Consider the following 15,595-nt stretch of genomic DNA (forward strand, 5'->3'; position numbering starts at 1 on the left):
TTAAATCCTCTTATGCGCTCTTATGTGTTTTATGTGTGTAATTGCATGTTTTGAGTGATTTTTCTTTTAGCTATTCGTTTTATTTGTTTTAAGTTTCATGTATTTAATTTAATTTTGATGATTATTTGAGAGGCATTTAAATGCCAAATTGTAATAGATAGGGGTTCAAGACATGTATTTAGATGGATTATATAATAGATAGGTTTTAATTCTTACCAAAAGTGTAATTAGTTAGATAAATGTAATAGTTAGATTATTATTTTATTCTTTCCCCCCTTAGATTATAGTTAGGACTCCAAATGTAATAGTTAGGTTCTCATGTGTGTTTATTTGCTTGTGTACTTGCATGCCTATGTGTTTACGTGTTTTACTCGCTTTCTTAGGAGATTTGCATCTAGATATTATGCTTACATGCTATGTGCTCTATGTGCTTACGTGCTTACTTGTTTTAGTTATGTTTATATGATTTCTTATGTTATAATAAATGTATGACGCCACCACACTAGTCCAACGCTAGTTGTAGCCTTTCTCCCCGACTTCTCACTAGTCCAACGCTAGTGAGGACTTATAGACATGGGCTAATCCAACGATAGACCCTTAGGGACCGTCCACGTGCTAGATCATGTTTGTGTGACAAATCACTACATTTCATGCATATTTTCTACTTTTTAGCATTCTTACCATTGTGCATGATATTTTCTCTATATGTATATCCCTTATCCCTATGTACGAAACATGACATGTAAACTTACATTCCATTTAAGGAAATTAGATATAAGTTAATTCATTTACTTGACTTAGATTAGGGAGCACCCTTCAAATATGAAAAATGGACGAGTATTACTTCTTAATCTTAGTACGGTCGTATCTCCTCTATAAAAAGGAAGATTGAAGTCAAGAATTTTAGTCCCCCGTACCCGTTATGTTGCATTTCTCTTTTCAGATCACGTATATTTATATATTATAATTTTTTTTCTTCAAATCTCACTCTTTGCATATTCGTGACCTCTTCTAAGAATCATTTTGGATTTCACAATTAATGTGATTTGCACCGATTAAATTTTGAAGAGATATTTCGACCCTCCCGATATCCATTAGGTCTAGGTTTGCATCCATATAGTAACATCCAAATGTGATAAGTTTTATAGGTTAAATTAAGAAAATTTTCAAGTAAATCACGCAACTAACCTTGGTTATGTTGAAAGGGTACCTTGGATTTTATCCTTGCTTTCCCTTTCTTCAACCGTGACTCCCGAGTTCTTTTTTCTTATTTTTCAAAAATTTGGAGTCGTTTAAAAAAGGGGTTTCTCTATTTTTTATTTTAAAATTCATTTTTTGGTGATTTGATACATATTAGCTTAATACCAAGTGGCGACTCCTATTTTTCTTTAAAAACCTTTTTAAACTATTATTTTGGGTCAAAACCGTCGCACTTTTTAAGTCCCATTTTAGGCCATTTTTCTTTATTTATTCTTTAAAAAATCAAAAACTCATTTTCACTCAAAATTAATCAAAAAAATTCATTTTATAACTCATAATTTTATTTTTCAAAAGTATGGGGCGCGACAGCTAGCGACTCCACTGGGGACATCCTCTAGAGAGTCCGAACACTTGATTTAGTCAAATCCTTTTCTTTTGCTAACCTTTCTACCTATCACATTAGGATGTTTAGGTTGAACTTTTTACTTTTCTTTTTTCCTTCTTTTAGGATTATTGCATCTTACACGCGCAATCGCCTCTCGTTCGCCATACGTGTGATGAATGATTGATTTTTATTTATGTTTGTTGCGCTTTGCATCTTGGGTAGGGGTATAGCCACCCTAGAGTTATAACCCACATTTGATGGTATTTTAATCCCTCCCCTCAAAGGAGCACTTCATACGTGCATACGTTATTTATTTACAACCCCTCATCTTATTTTCTTTTAATGGTTGTCACACCACTCTACCCCATTAGGATTAGGATCAATCCACTTGGACATGTGGTCGTGGCAAGACGTGCGCGTAGCAATGTCCAAAGGATCACTCGAACTACCGACTAAAGGTCTTGTGATTGATGACCCTTCATCTTTTAGTCTGAAGGTTTGGGAGCCTAAAATGTGACAGCCCCACCTCCCCCTAAGGCGAACCAGAGGGTTCGGCGGGCCGCCTGCCCAGCTCTCGCCGGGACTCAGTCGTTCACTACAGTCCTCAATTAAATTACAATATAAAAATCAAATATACATCAACTGGTCCACAAATACACATCCGTCTCCAATAATTACACGTCACAAATGCAGCGGAAACTAATCCCAAATATACATAAAATAATTCCAAATCCAAAATTGTACAAAGTTTAGGCCATCCATACACGTGCACAAGTACTACAAGTCCTTCCTTCGCCACGAGCCCTGTGGAGGGGAATAAATATCTTTTGGGGTGAGCTAAAAGCTCAGCGAGTAACCAGAAAATCATTAATCAAATCGGTTTCACAATAGTTCATTTCAATGATGTCATATAGCAATGATGTCATAAATTAAATGATAAATCCGGAAACAACTACATCATTTGCAAAACATTAAATATGGATTATCAATAATTCAAGAAACATTTACAATGGAAAGCGATAGTAACATTCATGAAAGGATACATTCATTCTCCTGACATTTCCTCGCTCATTTGGTCATTCATTTCATTTCATTCACCCCGTCCCTGGCTTTTGGCCAGGCTCCACCAACCTACATAGGTAATACTCGAGTATACCAAACGTTCACCCAAGTTCCTAATCGCCTGACCGAGTCCGCTTCTGGCTCAAGACGACCGGTAACAAGGGGCAATGGCCAGTTCAGCCCAAAAGGCTTACATTCATGCGCAAGTAACATTTCAATCGAAAATTTCACATTTATCGAGGTCGAGTACGATAAAGTACACACTCGCCTCGAAAACTCGTTTTGGAAATCATTATAAGCGCTTAACACGTTATCAACCAAAATACAAGTCATGAAGTCAAGAAATATAGCAAACAAGGCATACTCAAATGCCAGCACACATGATATGCAAGAAAACATTTCAAAAGTAACTTTGGAAACAGTTCAAAAGTAAATAATATAAGAAACGGTTCATAAATAACTTTAGAAGTAGTTTGAGGTCACTCACCTCCACGGCTCAGGAACCAACCATCATATATCATTGTCTTGCTCAAATCCAAGTCTTAGATCACAAACTCAATGCAATCAAGTCCCTTCAAAGTTCGGACAGCACTTCCCCTGAATTTGCTAACTTTCCCAACCATCATGGCTTCATTATTCTTCTCATTCAAACCCAAAGATACACACACAACAACAAGTTCATCCAATAGCCATTCAGAAAACTCCAAGTAGTACTAGTACAAGTCAGACTAGGGAAAAGTCCGGAAATGAAAGTTAAGCTCAAAACCAGAAAAACAGGTTTTGACGTCATTTTGCGGTAATGGTACCAAAGGCGCTACGATTGTCGGATGAAGATACAAGACCCACCGTTTCGAAGCTAAGAGATAGGGGTACAATATTGTAGAAGGTCACTCAACTCAGTTTCCAGTGTAACCAGGTCAAAAATGCAAGATGCTATACCAGAATCACGAAAACAGGTTTGCAAAACGCATTCTAGCGTAAATATCATAACTCAGCCTACACAAGTCCAAATCCAGAAATTCCAAAACCAGCTGAAAGCTACGAAATAGGGTTACATTTCATCAGAAGACCTCAACAACCAATTCGGAAGAAATTCCAGCGAAAACAACCAATTACAGTCGCAGATTTCCAATTCTGGGTAACCCAGAACAGCAATAGTAATTTCGACTTATCTCATTCCACGCTACTCCGATTGACCTGAAATTTTGTAGGCACCTCTAAAATGTCATTCCCTACAACTTTAATGTTTTAAGAAAAGGCCAATTCGGCCTCTATCTAGGACCTAAAAATTCGGACAGAATGTTTATCACAAAACCCTCACTTTTCAATTTTTGGTCCAAAACAGAAATTGGTTGCAATTAATCACTTTTTCCACCTCCTAGAGTTATTAAACATCATTTCCAATCATCATACATGACCCATAATCATATCCATATGAAAACAGAAAAATCCCCAAAAATAATAAATCTTCATCATTTTCAACCAAAATCAGGAAATCAACCATAAAATCACTTATTCAACCACCACCAATCACTAATTGAACATTATCAAGATCAAAGGAAAGGTTCCTTAGTCACTTACCTTACAAACCCAAGAAAAGACCCAACTTAGCACCTTTGCTTCTCAAACCACTTCACTACACACCTTAATACTACCAAGAGAAAGGTTTTTATGGAGCAAATCCAAGTTTAATCGGTTAAATTGTTTGATTGGAGCAAGAAATGAAGAAGTAAGATGAAAGCTTTCCTTTCTTTTCTCCTTGTGAAGCTCAGCCAAGATGATGAAGAATGAAGGTAATTTTGGATCAATTTGGTACTTATTTGGTAAAGGTAGTAAGATGGTCAAATGTCAAAGTCCAACCTTCAATAACAAGGTGACACTTGTCACTCTTTAAGCTTGAGATTATCTTCTTGTCTCTCCAAGACAAATATCTTAACACCTTGTAAAATAATATCACTTAATACAAAATTCCTACAAGTTGTCAAAAATATAATGCATTTACCGCACTTGCGGGTCCCACGTCCAAAATACGCTTTTAATTTCTCAAAAACTAACCGATACTAGAAAAATCATTTTAAAACTATTTTTGCTCATAAACATTATCTGGGGAATTTTTCTAATCAAGAAAATGTAGAAAAGGCGGGCGTTAAAAAAATAAACCCTAGAAAATTAAAAAAATTTCCGAGTTCTCAAACTCATTTTTTTCGGGGCGTCACATAAAACCTTAATCGAGTCTAGATGTATTAGTGAACCCAACCTTATGCATCCATGTTAGAAATTGTCTATGTTAGAATCTACCTTACCCTATTAGGAACACTAGACACGGGGGGAGGGATTACACCCTTCTTTCTTTAATTGCCTTCTATTTTTCATATTATTTTTGTTTACTCCAATGTGTTATGTGTCATATATCAATTGAATTAACTTTTCTTTGTTCTATTGCATTCATGAGTCTTAGAAATAAGAGTTCTGGCATGATACTCTTTTAGAACCTACCCTCTTAGATAGGTTATTGCACATTTAAATTTTGATGTATTGCATTCATAGGTTAATAATTGCACATCATTTTAGGCCCACCCTAGCATACGAAGGGTCTCTTAGGTCATGTTTTTCTTTCAAATTGCATTTTTAATTACTTTGATAAATTGACATCATGCATAAAGTTTAGAGGGAATGCCATTTAGGGAATCCCATGTTAAGAATAAGCCAACCTATATTCCCATGAGTATTTAACGCAGTTTTGAGATTTTCACGTTTAAATTTCAATTTAACCGGAAAAGTGGGACCTGTAGGTAAGGTACTTGACACCAATTTCTTGTCTCTAGATGCAACGCACTCGACGAGTCCAGCAAATGTTAGTAGCACTGATTGAGGTACAGAAGTGGTCCGCATTGCTTTCACCTAGTGAAATTAACCAAGTAGCCTATCATTTAGGACCAATCGGAGATTTCAAGTATATCAAATCAGACGGCTACTTGGTAGAAGCATTGATATATTTGTGGGACCCTATTTGTTCTGCATTTAGACTAGGCAAGAAAGAGATAACCGTGACAATTGAGGAGGTATCTGGTCTTCTTAATTTACCGATTTATGGTACTGCTGTAATATTTTCGTTTGTGTCTAGCAAAGCCGAGTTCTGCCATTTCACTGGGTTTAAGGAATCCGTAATACAAGGGTTTGACCAAAGCATAGATGTGAAATTCTTATTCGACCGATTTGCATTGATAGATGGGTTCAAAAGACACTTAGGAGATTTTTTATTTACGTCCAAGGCAATGTGGAAGCGTAAAAGGCTGTGGATATATGGATTAGTTATGGCCGGAACTTATCTTTTCCCGAGGAAAGACAAAAAGATAGTTTTTGAACTCATCAAAGTCATGTTTGATCTGTTTCTAGGGATAAAAAATAGGCAATGCTCTATCGTTTTGACTATTTTAGCCGATATCTTTGTAACTTGCACTACTTGCCAAAGGAGTGAAAAATTCTTTCATGGATCAAATTTAGTTTTGCACATATGGGCTGTGGACCACTTTATGAGACAATCACCTATTCCTGATTGTCTGCCAATATCTAGGTATAAGTGGATAGTCACGCATTACAAGAGGATTAATGAAAATGGTTTGCCTAGTAATGCATTTGAATATGTGGATTTCTTAAAAAACTTGTCTGATCAGAATGTTAGATGGGTTTTAGATTGGACTAATTGTGTTAAACCTGTACTTCGTACTAAACCATCAGAGTTCATTCCATTGCTAGGCACTCAGGGTATCATGGCTTATACTCCGAAGAGATTTCTTCGACAGTTGGGCTGCATTCAAGAGTTGCCGTATACACTTAATTTAACTGAATTCACCATTATTTTTGACAAAGAGATGTATCCAAGTAAAATTCTGATGAAGATTCTTATCATTGAGGCTTGGGGGATATTGTTCGATGACGAGCACGCCAAGTACATTCCGGAACTCAAGCAAAAGGGTTTAGTAACTCCGCCGTATGAGGATTGGCTTAAGGGTTTTGGTACGCAAAAATTGCAAGACAAACCATCCGAGGAGGTCAAAGACAGAGAAAATTTGCAACTTAAAGAGTCCGTTAAAGCCAGCAAAGAGATGGCAGAGAAACATAAGGAGACATGTGAAAAGATGCGAGAGAAACACCAAGAATTGAAAAGAAAATATAGGGAATTGTACGGTCAAATGGAACACATGAGGAATCCCTATACCAGAGAATCCAAAGATGCTGTAATAGATAGGTTGAAAAGATTTAATGACTTTGTACGAGACCGTCTCCGAAGAATGATGTAAATAATGTTTATAAAAATGGAAATTTGGAAATTTGAAATGACTTTTCTTTTGTGCAAAATGGTGGTCAAAAACAGGTTTGATAAACGGGTCCCACTTCGAAGGTGTTGCATCATGTTAGGCCTACCTTTTGTATAAAAAGGGCTCCTCAATAGGACATACATCCGGATTACTTTAATTTTTACTAACTCACGTCCTTTTTCTTTTTCTTTCTTTTTGTCAGCAGTTAATCAAGAGGGAAATCTAAATAAGATTTTTCTTAAATTTTTAGGTAATTGCAAACATAGTTACACGAAGAAACCCCATCATTACATGATCATGTAGTTGAGATTTAAGAAATAGTGTAAATATAAGTGTACATCCTGAATCATCCGATAGGTCTGCAACGACGTCATCACCCGACCTTGCAAATTTGGGAGCTCAACTGAGTGAAGTATTAAACAAATTCAGTGAATTAAGCATGGAGATGGCCGCACAACGGCCCGTGATTGATCAGTTGGTTGCTGGTAGCAGCAGCGGTGTCCAGCATGATCCCTTACCTACTGGTCAACCTGAACCTCAATCACTACCCATACCTCATATTCAAACCCCTTTTGCTTCACATTTCGTAAATCCACCTGAGAAAGTTTTCAGCTATCCCACTCATGGCCTACCACATACCTATGTATCCAATATCCAAACCAATCCTCCTCACACACAAATTGCTCCAAATTATCCACCTGTTAGTTTGAACATGCCACTTGAATCTCAAGAACCATATTATTATTCCACTGTAAAACCATTCATGCTAAATGCTGCTGCACAAGGAAAAGTTGAAGTAGGAAAATCCTCCCCGCTAATTGACAAGAATCTGTTAAAGAGGTTGGATCGGTTTGACGAGTTCTTGAGGAAGAGCCAAGGCTTGAACAAATAAGGAGGTTTTGACTATAATAAATTGTACCTGTTTCCTGATATGCAATTGCCTGTGGGTTTTAAAACACCCAAATTTAGCAAGTATGACGGAACGGGCAATCCCAAGACACATCTCCGAATGTTTGCAAACAAATTTGGAAAGCTAATAGATGACGAGAATTTGCCAGTTCGATGTTTCCTGAAAGCTTAGAAGGTGATGCACTGGATTGGTACTCCAATTTGAAGTCTGATGAGATGAGGACATAATTGGATTTGTCAACTGCTTTTGTAAGACAATATGAGTATAATTGCGAGCTTGCTCCGACGAGGACCACACTTGAGGGGACTAAAAGGAAGCCATCTGAGGATCACAAGACATATGCAAAGCGATGGAGGAAATTGGCTGCCAAGGTGGAATCTCCTATGAATGAAGAAGAAATTGTTTGTATGTTTATCAAAACTCATGACCAGCCATATTTTGAAAAAAAATTTCGCATGACTGGATGCTCATTTGTAGAAATTGTTAACAAATTGGAGAAGTATGATAAGTTTGTAAGAGCGGGAAAGATTGTTAATGTGTCAACTCTGAAATCGCAATTAGAAGCTTTGCAAAATCCAAACAACAGTAGCAAGAAACCTCAGTTCAAAAAGGAAGAGGAGGAAGCTGCAGTTGTTTGGGACCAAGGCCTTTATTCCCGACCTAGATATCAATAATATCCCACCTATCCATCTTGTTACCCATACCATCCACCCACTCGACCTGTTTATCATACTTCTATTCACCATCTTCGACCCCGACCAAATTACCCAAACACATCCACGACACCATTTCATATTTTTCACCTAATTTTCAAACTAAAGCTCGCCCTCCTTATAGTCCAAGATCTGCTTCACCAGCCAACTAGAATTACAACTATCAACAAACCAATGACACTCAAAATCCAACCCCATATAGAACTTTCACCAATCTAGGTCAGCCCATTGATTAGTTATACGAACAGCTCAAAGCCCCAGGAAAAATTGATACGATACTTCCTAAAGTCTATCCTAGAGGATTTTCCCTTGGTTATGATTCTCAATCTTTTTGTGCTTATCATTCTGGAGCTCCTAGACATTCTACTACCAATTATTGGGCACTTAAACATAAAATTCAAGACATGATTGAGGCCAAAGACATAATTTTAAGAAGGAGAGATAAACAAGGACCGAGTGTTAGCAGGAATCCTCTTTCTCCACACAAGGACACTGTTGGAGTTATTACTATTGACGAGGAGATCGAGGAACCTACTCAATACATTGTAGATGAATCTGAGCTAGTAAGGGTTATTAGAGAACCATTCATACTGGAAGAAGAAACCTCCAAGGTCAAGAAAAATGCTGATCTTTTTATTTTAGATGTGATACCTTTTGAATGTGAGCCTTCAGAGTTTGTGGTACTCGAATTACCTGAACAAGCGCCTGTTCTTAACCTACAAGAAGTCCCATGGAATTATAGTGAGCCTATTTTATTGATTGGAGGGGAAGAAATGCTAAAGAAGGAGGTGGCCGCCGTCACTAGATCTGGAAGAATCATAAGTGAACCTGCAGTTAACGAGCCATCAAAAGTAAAGCAAAATACCGCGCCAATAAGACCAGTTGTGACTGAAGAAGAGGCATTCGATTTCCTTAGGATGTCGAAGAAAAGCGAGTATAAAGTGATCGAGCAATTGGATAAAATGTCCGCTCAAATTTCTATGTTGAATCTGCTCTTAACTTCGAAACTTCATAGAGAAGCTCTACTCAAGGTTTTAACTGAGGCTCAAGTGCGTAAGAATATTCCGGTTGACAAATTCACCCATGTAGTCGAACATGTTTTGGATTCAAATCAAATTTCTTTTTCTGGTGAGAATTTAATTTCTGAGGGAATTGGACATAAAAGGGCATTGTATATCTCAGTCCGTTGTAATGGGAAGTTATTGTCGAGAGTTTTGATAGACAACGGATCCGCTTTGAATATCTGTCCATGGAATACTTTTGTTAAATTGGGATTTCAAGAAACTAAATTTCGGTCGTCTGAAACTGTGGTGAGAGGATTTGATGGCACAAAAAGAGAATCAATGGGAGAAGTGGACTTAGTATTGAAAATAGGACTTACCCAATTCCAAGTCATGTGTCAAGTCATGAATTTCTCAAGTGTTTATAATATTCTACTTGAACGACCTTGGATTCATGTTTTGAGTGCTATACCATCTTCGCTCCATCAAATATTGAGATTTGTAATGAATGACCAATTAGTCACAGTGTTTGTAGAGGATGATTGTACTATGATCGTCAATTTCGGACCAAAAAAGGAAGGTGGTAGAAAAGCTCTGGTTTCTTCTCACCATGTGGTTGATATCATTTCAGTAGGTTGGGTATCTAAAGACAAGTCGGTGATGGGAATGAATTTGCTAAAAGCCAGCATTATGATGGCTAAAAAATGATTCGAGGAGGATACGAGATAGGCAAGGGTCTCAGACATAATTTGCAGGAAATTCTACAACCAATAGAGTTTCAAGAAAAGAAAGACACCTTTGGACTAGGGTTTCAACCTACTTCCAGGGACAAGAAAGAAATGCTGGATCACAAGAGAACGGAAAAGGAAGGAAAGCAAATTGTCAGGAGTATCCTACCATTGCACTACACTTTTTCCCATCCATCAGAAGTAATCGGATCTGAATTGGACCCGATCGATGAGGTGGATATCAGTTTATGTAAACTGTTACAACCAATAGAGTTTCAAGAAAAGAAGGACACCTTTGGACTAGGGTTTCAACCTACTTCCAGGGACAAGAAAGAAATGCTGGATCACAAGAGAGCGGAAAAGGAAGGAAAGCAAATTGTCAGGAGTATCCCACCATTGCTCTGCACTTTTTCCCATCCATCAGAAGTAATCGGATCTGAATTGGACCCGATCAATGAGGGGGATATCAGTTTATCTAAACTGTTCATGGGGGTTACTTATGAGGGTGAGCTGTCAGAGAATCCAGAATTTTCAGAGGTCTCCAGGGAAGCAATGAAGAATTGGACCATTGACTTTCTTTCCTCCAGAAGGAAATTTCAGTAAATCTAGGGGATTGCCTTTGGTTGAGAATTATGAAAGAAATCATTCGCATTGATCATTTTTTGCCTTTTAGTTTTGTAAATAGTTTTGAATCAAATGTCTTTTCAATACAAGTCTTATGTTAAGTAGCGTATTATGACGTTTTGTCCTTTATTTGAAATTCAATGAAATGCACAGTGTTCATTTTTCAATTGTTTTACTTACTCATTGTTGTGTCTATCTCATTCTTTTTTAGATGGCCAAAACTAAAACGCATTGATTCTTTGGATATCACTATTTCGGAATATGATGACTGCAATCTCGATATCTCTCACGAATTCAAAATTATGAAATCAGAAATTCAAGACGAGAGCGATAACGAGGAAGAATCTGAGTCTTTGTTAAAGAATCTTGAACAATATGAAGAGAAATCCAAACCGAACTTAGAAGAAGCAGAAATCATTAATATTGGCACTAAAATCGATGATAAAGAGATCAAAATTAGCATTTATTTGAATAAGAAGCAGAAAAAGAGATGATTGAATTCTTGATCATGTTTAAAGATGTGTTTGATTGGTCCTATGATACCATGACGGGTATGTCAACAGATATAGTGGTTCACAAATTGCCAACGGACCCAAATTTTTCACCGGTGAAACAGAAACCCCGCAAATTTAAACCGGATATAAGTCTCAAAATCAAGGAGCAAATTGAGAAGCAACTCAATGTCAGGATTATCATGGTATCTCATTATCCTATTTGGCTTTCAAATCCAATCCCTGTCCCGAAGAAAAGTGGAGAGGTGAGGGTATGTGTTGACTACCGAAAATTGAACAAAGCCAGTCCGAAGGATGATTTTCCCTTGCCAAACATACATATCCTTTTGGACAATATCGCTGGGCATGAGATTGAGTCTTTTGGCGATTGCTTCACCGGATACCATCAAATTCTAATGGCAAAAGAGGATAGAGAGAAAATTGCTTTTATCACTCCATGGGGAACATTTTGCTATCGAGTAATGCCATTCGGATTGAAAAATGTTAGAGCTACTTATCAAATGACTATGACCACCTTGTTCCACGATATGATTCATAAGGAGTTGAGAGTTTATGTGGATGACATCATAATCAAATTCAAGAAAGCGGATGGTCATTTGATTGATTTGAAAAAGTTATTTGAAAGTTTGAGAAGATATAATTTGAAATTAAATCCTGCAAAGTACGTTTTCGGGGCTCCTGCCGACAAATTATTGGGGTTCATTGTCAGTAAAAAAGGCATAGAGATAGATCCGGCAAAGATTAAAGCAATTCGTGAAATGCCAGTGCCAAAAACACAAAAGGATGTGAAGAGTTTTTTGGAAAAAATTAATTTCATTGGCAGGTTCATTGCTCAATTGACTTCAGCATGTGAGTCTTTGTTTAAATTATTGAAGAAGAATGTGCCATTGTATTAGAATGAAGAATACTAGCAAGCTTTTGATAAGATCAAGAATTACTTATTGCACCATCCGGTCTTAGTGCCACCCAAGCCGGGTCGACCTTTGATTATGTATTTGTTTGTGCTCGACGAGGCTGTGGGATATGTTTTGGGACAACATGATGATTCTGGAAAAAGTGAGCAAGCAATTTATTATCTTAGCAAGAAGTTCACACCTTATGAGGCAAAATACTCATTTCTTAAAGGAGTTGCTGTGCATTGGCTTGGACAACTCAGAAACTGAGGCATTATTTGCTTAGTCACAGCACTTATCTTATCTCTCGTTCAGATATTTTGAAGTACCTATTGAAAAAACCAATGCCGATCGGATGCATGGTTAAATGGCAAATGATCCTTTCTGAATTCGATATCATCTTCACCACGCAAAAGGCAATCAAGGGGCAGGCTATAGCAGATCATTTGGCTGAAAATCCCAAGAAAGATGATTATCAACTACTTCACACTTATTTTTCAGATGAGGATGTCCTGTTTGTTGGTACAGCAGAAGATATGAATGAGCAATGCCCTGAGTGGAGACTACTCTTTGATAGTGCTTCAAATTCTTTCGGAGTTGGGATCGGAGCTATTCTAGTATCACCTGAAGGAAAACATTATCTGGGTTCCGCTAAACTGTGATTTTTCTGCACTAACAATATGACTGAATATGAAACTTGTATTTTTGGATTAAGAATGGCATTGGAGATAGAGATCAAGGATTTACTAGTGTTCAGTGATTCCGATCTACTCGTGCATCAAACGCTTAAAGAATGGATAACTCGAGATTCAAAGATTTTGCCATATCATTACAATTTACTGGATTTGGCAAACAAATTCAAAAGTTTGGAATTCAGGCGTATTCCACGTGCTCAAAATGTTTTTGCTGGTGTTTTGGCCACTTTATCTTCAATGATTCAACATCTAGATGAGTTGGTGATTGAACCTAGCCAGATTCAGTTACAAGAAAAGCCTGCACATTGTCTGGTTATGAAAAAATCTTCTGATAGCCGTCCCTGGTACAACGATATTAAGAAATTTCTCAAAATCAGGTCCTATCCTCCAGGTGCTAATATGACTGCTAAAAGCTTCTTGCACAAATTATCATCCAAGTTTTTCTTAAATGGAGAGGTGGTATACAAAAGGACGTCAGACTTGGGCCTTCTAAAATGCGTTGATGAAGATGAAGCAGATTATTTAATGAAAGAAGTGCACAGTGGTGTATGTGGATCACAAATGAAAGGGCATTTATTAGCAAAGAAGATCATGAGGACAGGATAATTTTGGCTTACTATGGAGCATGATTGTGTAATTTTTGTCAGGAAATGTATTAAATGTCAATTGCATGGAGATGTTATGTGCACTCCCCCCACAGAATTACACAGTATGACTGCTCCGTGACCATGTTCAATGCGGGGTATGGATGTAATTAGAACTATTGACCCTCCTGCTTCAAACGGGCATCAATTTATTTTGGTGGCAATTGAATATTTTACCAAATGGGTCGAATCTGAGTCTTACAAGCACGTGACTAAGAAGGTGGTGACAGATTTTCTAAGAAAACACATCATTTATCGTTTTGACGTGCCAGAGACATTAATCACCGACAATGCAAAGAATCTCAACAATGATATGGTAGATGGATTATGCGAACAGTTCAAAATCAGGCATCAAAATTCTACTATTTATCGACCAAAGATGAATGGAGCTGTGGAGGCAGCGAATAAGAACTTAAAAAGATAATTCGTAAAATGATCGAAAGATATCGTGATTGGCACGAAAAGCCCCCCTATGCATTAATGGCATATAGAACTTCTATTCGAACTTCTATTGGGGCAACACCTTACAATCTCATGTACGGAATGGAAGTAGTTTTGCCAGTTGTAGTCGAAATTCCTTCATTGCGCATACTAATGGAGACCAAACTGGGTGAAACTGATTGGATTAAACAACGTCATGAGCAGTTGTCTTTGATTGATTAGAAAAGGTTAAATGCCATTTGTCGTGGTCAGTATTATCAAAAGAGAATGACCTATACTTACCACAAAAAAGTCAAACCGCGATTATTCGAAGAAGGAGACAAAGCGTTGAAACGAATTTTGCCAGTGCAAGAAGAGACCAAAGGCAAGTTTGCACCAAATTGGTTGGGTCCTTTAATCGTCAAGAAAGTATTGCCTGGTGGAGCACTTGTTCTCGCAGAAATGGATGGACAAGTTTTCCCTCAGCCGATCAATTCAGATATGTATAAGAAATTTTTCATCTGAAAAATGGACGTTTCTTTTCAGGGTTAATGTGAAGAATGGAATGAAAGTCAGACCTTCTTCCTTTCCAATTAAACATTCTATCCCTAGTTTTCCCTTTTGAACTTTCAGAATAAATTATTTCGTTTGACAACCCCTGAGAATCACAAACCCTACACTGGGGCAAATTTGAGTTAAAAGAATAGGAAAGAAAAGCCTCAAAAGGTGAAAAGTGATAGAGGAACAAAAAGAAAAGAGAATTAAAGAAAAGAATCTCGGTTGGGAATAAATTGGGGCAATTTTAGTTTAATCCTAAATAGGGTTAATATGAAGATGCGACTTCAGGCGATTTAAACGCTTATAAAATTTGCCTTCAAGTCTTAAACTTTTCTTAGCACCTCACTTGACCACATTACGAAAAACTGAAAGTCCTGACTTCCGTTCTTTACATCACCTCTTTCAGAAAATTTTTTAATCAAATGGCAAGTGATGTCAATACACCTTCACCAATTTTGCAAGGGAAAGATTGTCGCACTGATGCGGTCATTTCTTATAACACATTTCTGAGTTGATAAAAGCTATCGGCAAGATTTGTTCATTAGGTGAAAACCCGGAAGGGTACCTTGTAAAAAAAAAGAAAAAAAAGAAGAAAAATAAAAATAAAAAAGAATAAAAAATAAAAGAATGATGAAAGGAAAAGCAAAAAAGTGGGGGTAGTTTTAGTGAAAACCCGAAAGGGCGTTAAGGTGGGGTTTTTATAAGAAAAAATGAGCATGGAATTGAATGGCTAGTGACTCAGTTCATTTGAATTTCTCTTCACGTTGTGGTTCTGTTGCCAGTGTTGAACTCCGGAGGGACGATATCCAAAGGGTCAAACGTGGCATTTTGTTTAAGATCAAAGTGCTTTGGTTCATCAAACATAAATTGATTGTGTTTACAGGTTTATTTCTCTAAAATCAATTTTCTTTCAATAAAAGTAAATGGTTGT

General features: G+C 37.2%; 1 protein-coding gene across 1 annotated transcript; it reads left to right on the forward strand.

Annotated features, from left to right (window-relative positions):
- Nucleotides 1–13,063: 13,063 nt before the first annotated feature.
- LOC113729240 (uncharacterized) lies at nt 13,064–13,648 on the forward strand. Its single transcript, XM_027253560.1, has one exon. It carries the CDS (start codon nt 13,064–13,066, stop codon nt 13,646–13,648), a length of 585 nt encoding a protein of 194 aa, XP_027109361.1.
- Nucleotides 13,649–15,595: the final 1,947 nt, after the last annotated feature.

The sequence above is a fragment of the Coffea arabica genome, chromosome 2e (assembly GCF_036785885.1).
Source record: "Coffea arabica cultivar ET-39 chromosome 2e, Coffea Arabica ET-39 HiFi, whole genome shotgun sequence".
In the NCBI taxonomy this organism is placed as follows: Eukaryota; Viridiplantae; Streptophyta; class Magnoliopsida; order Gentianales; family Rubiaceae; genus Coffea; species Coffea arabica.